The 1,854-nt window shown below is 37.8% G+C and overlaps 1 protein-coding gene across 1 annotated transcript in view; it reads right to left on the reverse strand.

Annotated features, from left to right (window-relative positions):
- Positions 1 to 239: 239 nt before the first annotated feature.
- The window catches only part of ORC1 (origin recognition complex subunit 1), a 17,771-nt gene continuing 16,156 nt past the window's right edge, over positions 240 to 1,854 (reverse strand). The window contains exons 15-16 of the mRNA XM_010169629.1: positions 1,767 to 1,854; positions 240 to 434 (exon numbers count right to left, since the gene is read on the reverse strand). The exon at positions 1,767 to 1,854 is cut by the window's right edge and continues 15 nt beyond it. Coding sequence (XP_010167931.1) covers positions 240 to 434; positions 1,767 to 1,854 — 283 coding nt within the window. The remainder of the gene's footprint in view (positions 435 to 1,766) is intronic.

Consider the following 1,854-nt stretch of genomic DNA (forward strand, 5'->3'; position numbering starts at 1 on the left):
ACCCAGTCACCAACATCTAAAAATATTCTAAAAACAGTTTGATTTCAAATATTTAAAATACTTCCAAGCAAATTCTTTATTATACAAGAAGGTGCCTTAATACACCAAACATTCAAGCAGTCTATTTCAAAAAAATACATTTCACTATTTCCATCTTATCACCAGTTAAAAAAAAAATGTTAAAATAGACAATATTTAAAATATTTATATATACTAAAAAAAAAAAAATCTCTATTGCCTCATTCATCCTTGAGTGCATACGTGACATCGTCCTGGCTGATATTTAGTCGCACCCGCATGTGAAGATACTTATCACTGGACTCCACCAGCAAGAGCCTGCAGGCACCAAGCCTTGAACAAATTGCCATAATTTCCGATATTGTGGGACTCTGCATGCCTTCAATTCTGCACAACGCTACGTGTTGATGATAGACCTATCAAAAAACCAAAAAATAGAGAAAAGGACACAGGTCATGTTTACCTCCTGCTGTGATTGAGTAGGTCAAGGTGAAAAAGAGAAGCTTCCTTTCCTCCATATCTATGGGAGGGGAGGAAAAAAAACAAACAACCTAGTTTCAGTCCATTCAGATGAAATGCACACATGCTGCTGTTTTAGCACAAACCATTAGGACTTTGTCAAAGAAGTAATAATTCCAAGCTATACTTTCATTTTTTTATATAGCCAAAAAGCAAAACAATTAGCAACCTACCTCGTCTGCAATTTTTTAACTGGATCATTTTATCTGTTAGTACACCTCTTCTCCCCTGGACTATATGGACTTAAAGCTTATCCAGAAGATTAAGACATACAATTAATTACGTATCAATTCACTCAGAAGTGACATTCAGGCCCAGTGACCAGTAAACACAAGTCACACTGACTACAAACACGAAAGATCACAGCTTAGAAAGGCATGACACACCTTCAAGCACCGGAGAATGGACTTGTCACAAATCACACAGACAAGTAAACCAGTAACAAGACTAAGTTGGGGTCTTCTGCTTTTCTATTTAGAAACAGCAGAAGAAAATAATTTTAGTGTTACAGGAAAACTAAGTGAAAAATGTAACACATCAGTCTAACAAAATATTCTTTGAAGTTCAAGAACCAATTACCCAGTGTACGTACGCAATCAACTGATGCAGATGTTCAGGAGCCAGTAACGGAAAATGCAATTAACAGCTTACTTACAAACCTGTAGAACCAGGTAAAACTAGCAGGTTGTTTTAGAATGTTAGTTCTAAACATTTTTATAAGTATTAACATTTAGGACTGTGCAGAGTCTTCACAGCTCTGCCGCTGCCAAGTGTTTTATGGGTCTGCTAAAAAAATGGAAGCTACTAGTGATATATCTGCCTCTGTTGAGAAGGACAGTGATATAGAAGTTGGAATCAGCTCTCAGTTTTCCTCCTTGCACTATGTTGCCTGATATTTTCAGGTTCTCTTTTATTTTTCCTGATATAAAGCATGTTAGGTGGAGGCATGCAACATTTCCAGATGGAGGCAAAAAAAAAACCCAAACCACTTTGTGATCCAGATCACTGGTAACATGAATACAACAGCAGGTGTTTCCAACTGTAACTATTTAGTCCCACTGAAAAACAGGTGATAGCATTCAAATAGGCTTTACACCTGGCCTGGACAACCATGCCCTCATTTGCCTTGCCAAATACTCCAAATATTTACATTTTTGCCTGGTAATTTTGACAGTGTCCCCCCTCTTTAAGGGGCGGGGGGGAGGAAGTACTCTGAAACACAAACATACCTGTTGAACTGTTGCCTCCTCAACTCCTGCCCTGCGAAACTCTGCTAAAACTGCTTTCAAAAAGATTTGTTCATGCAATGAGGCATTC

The sequence above is a fragment of the Antrostomus carolinensis genome, unplaced genomic scaffold (genome assembly GCF_000700745.2).
Source record: "Antrostomus carolinensis isolate BGI_N321 unplaced genomic scaffold, ASM70074v2 scaffold44516, whole genome shotgun sequence".
Taxonomy (NCBI): Eukaryota; Metazoa; Chordata; class Aves; order Caprimulgiformes; family Caprimulgidae; genus Antrostomus; species Antrostomus carolinensis.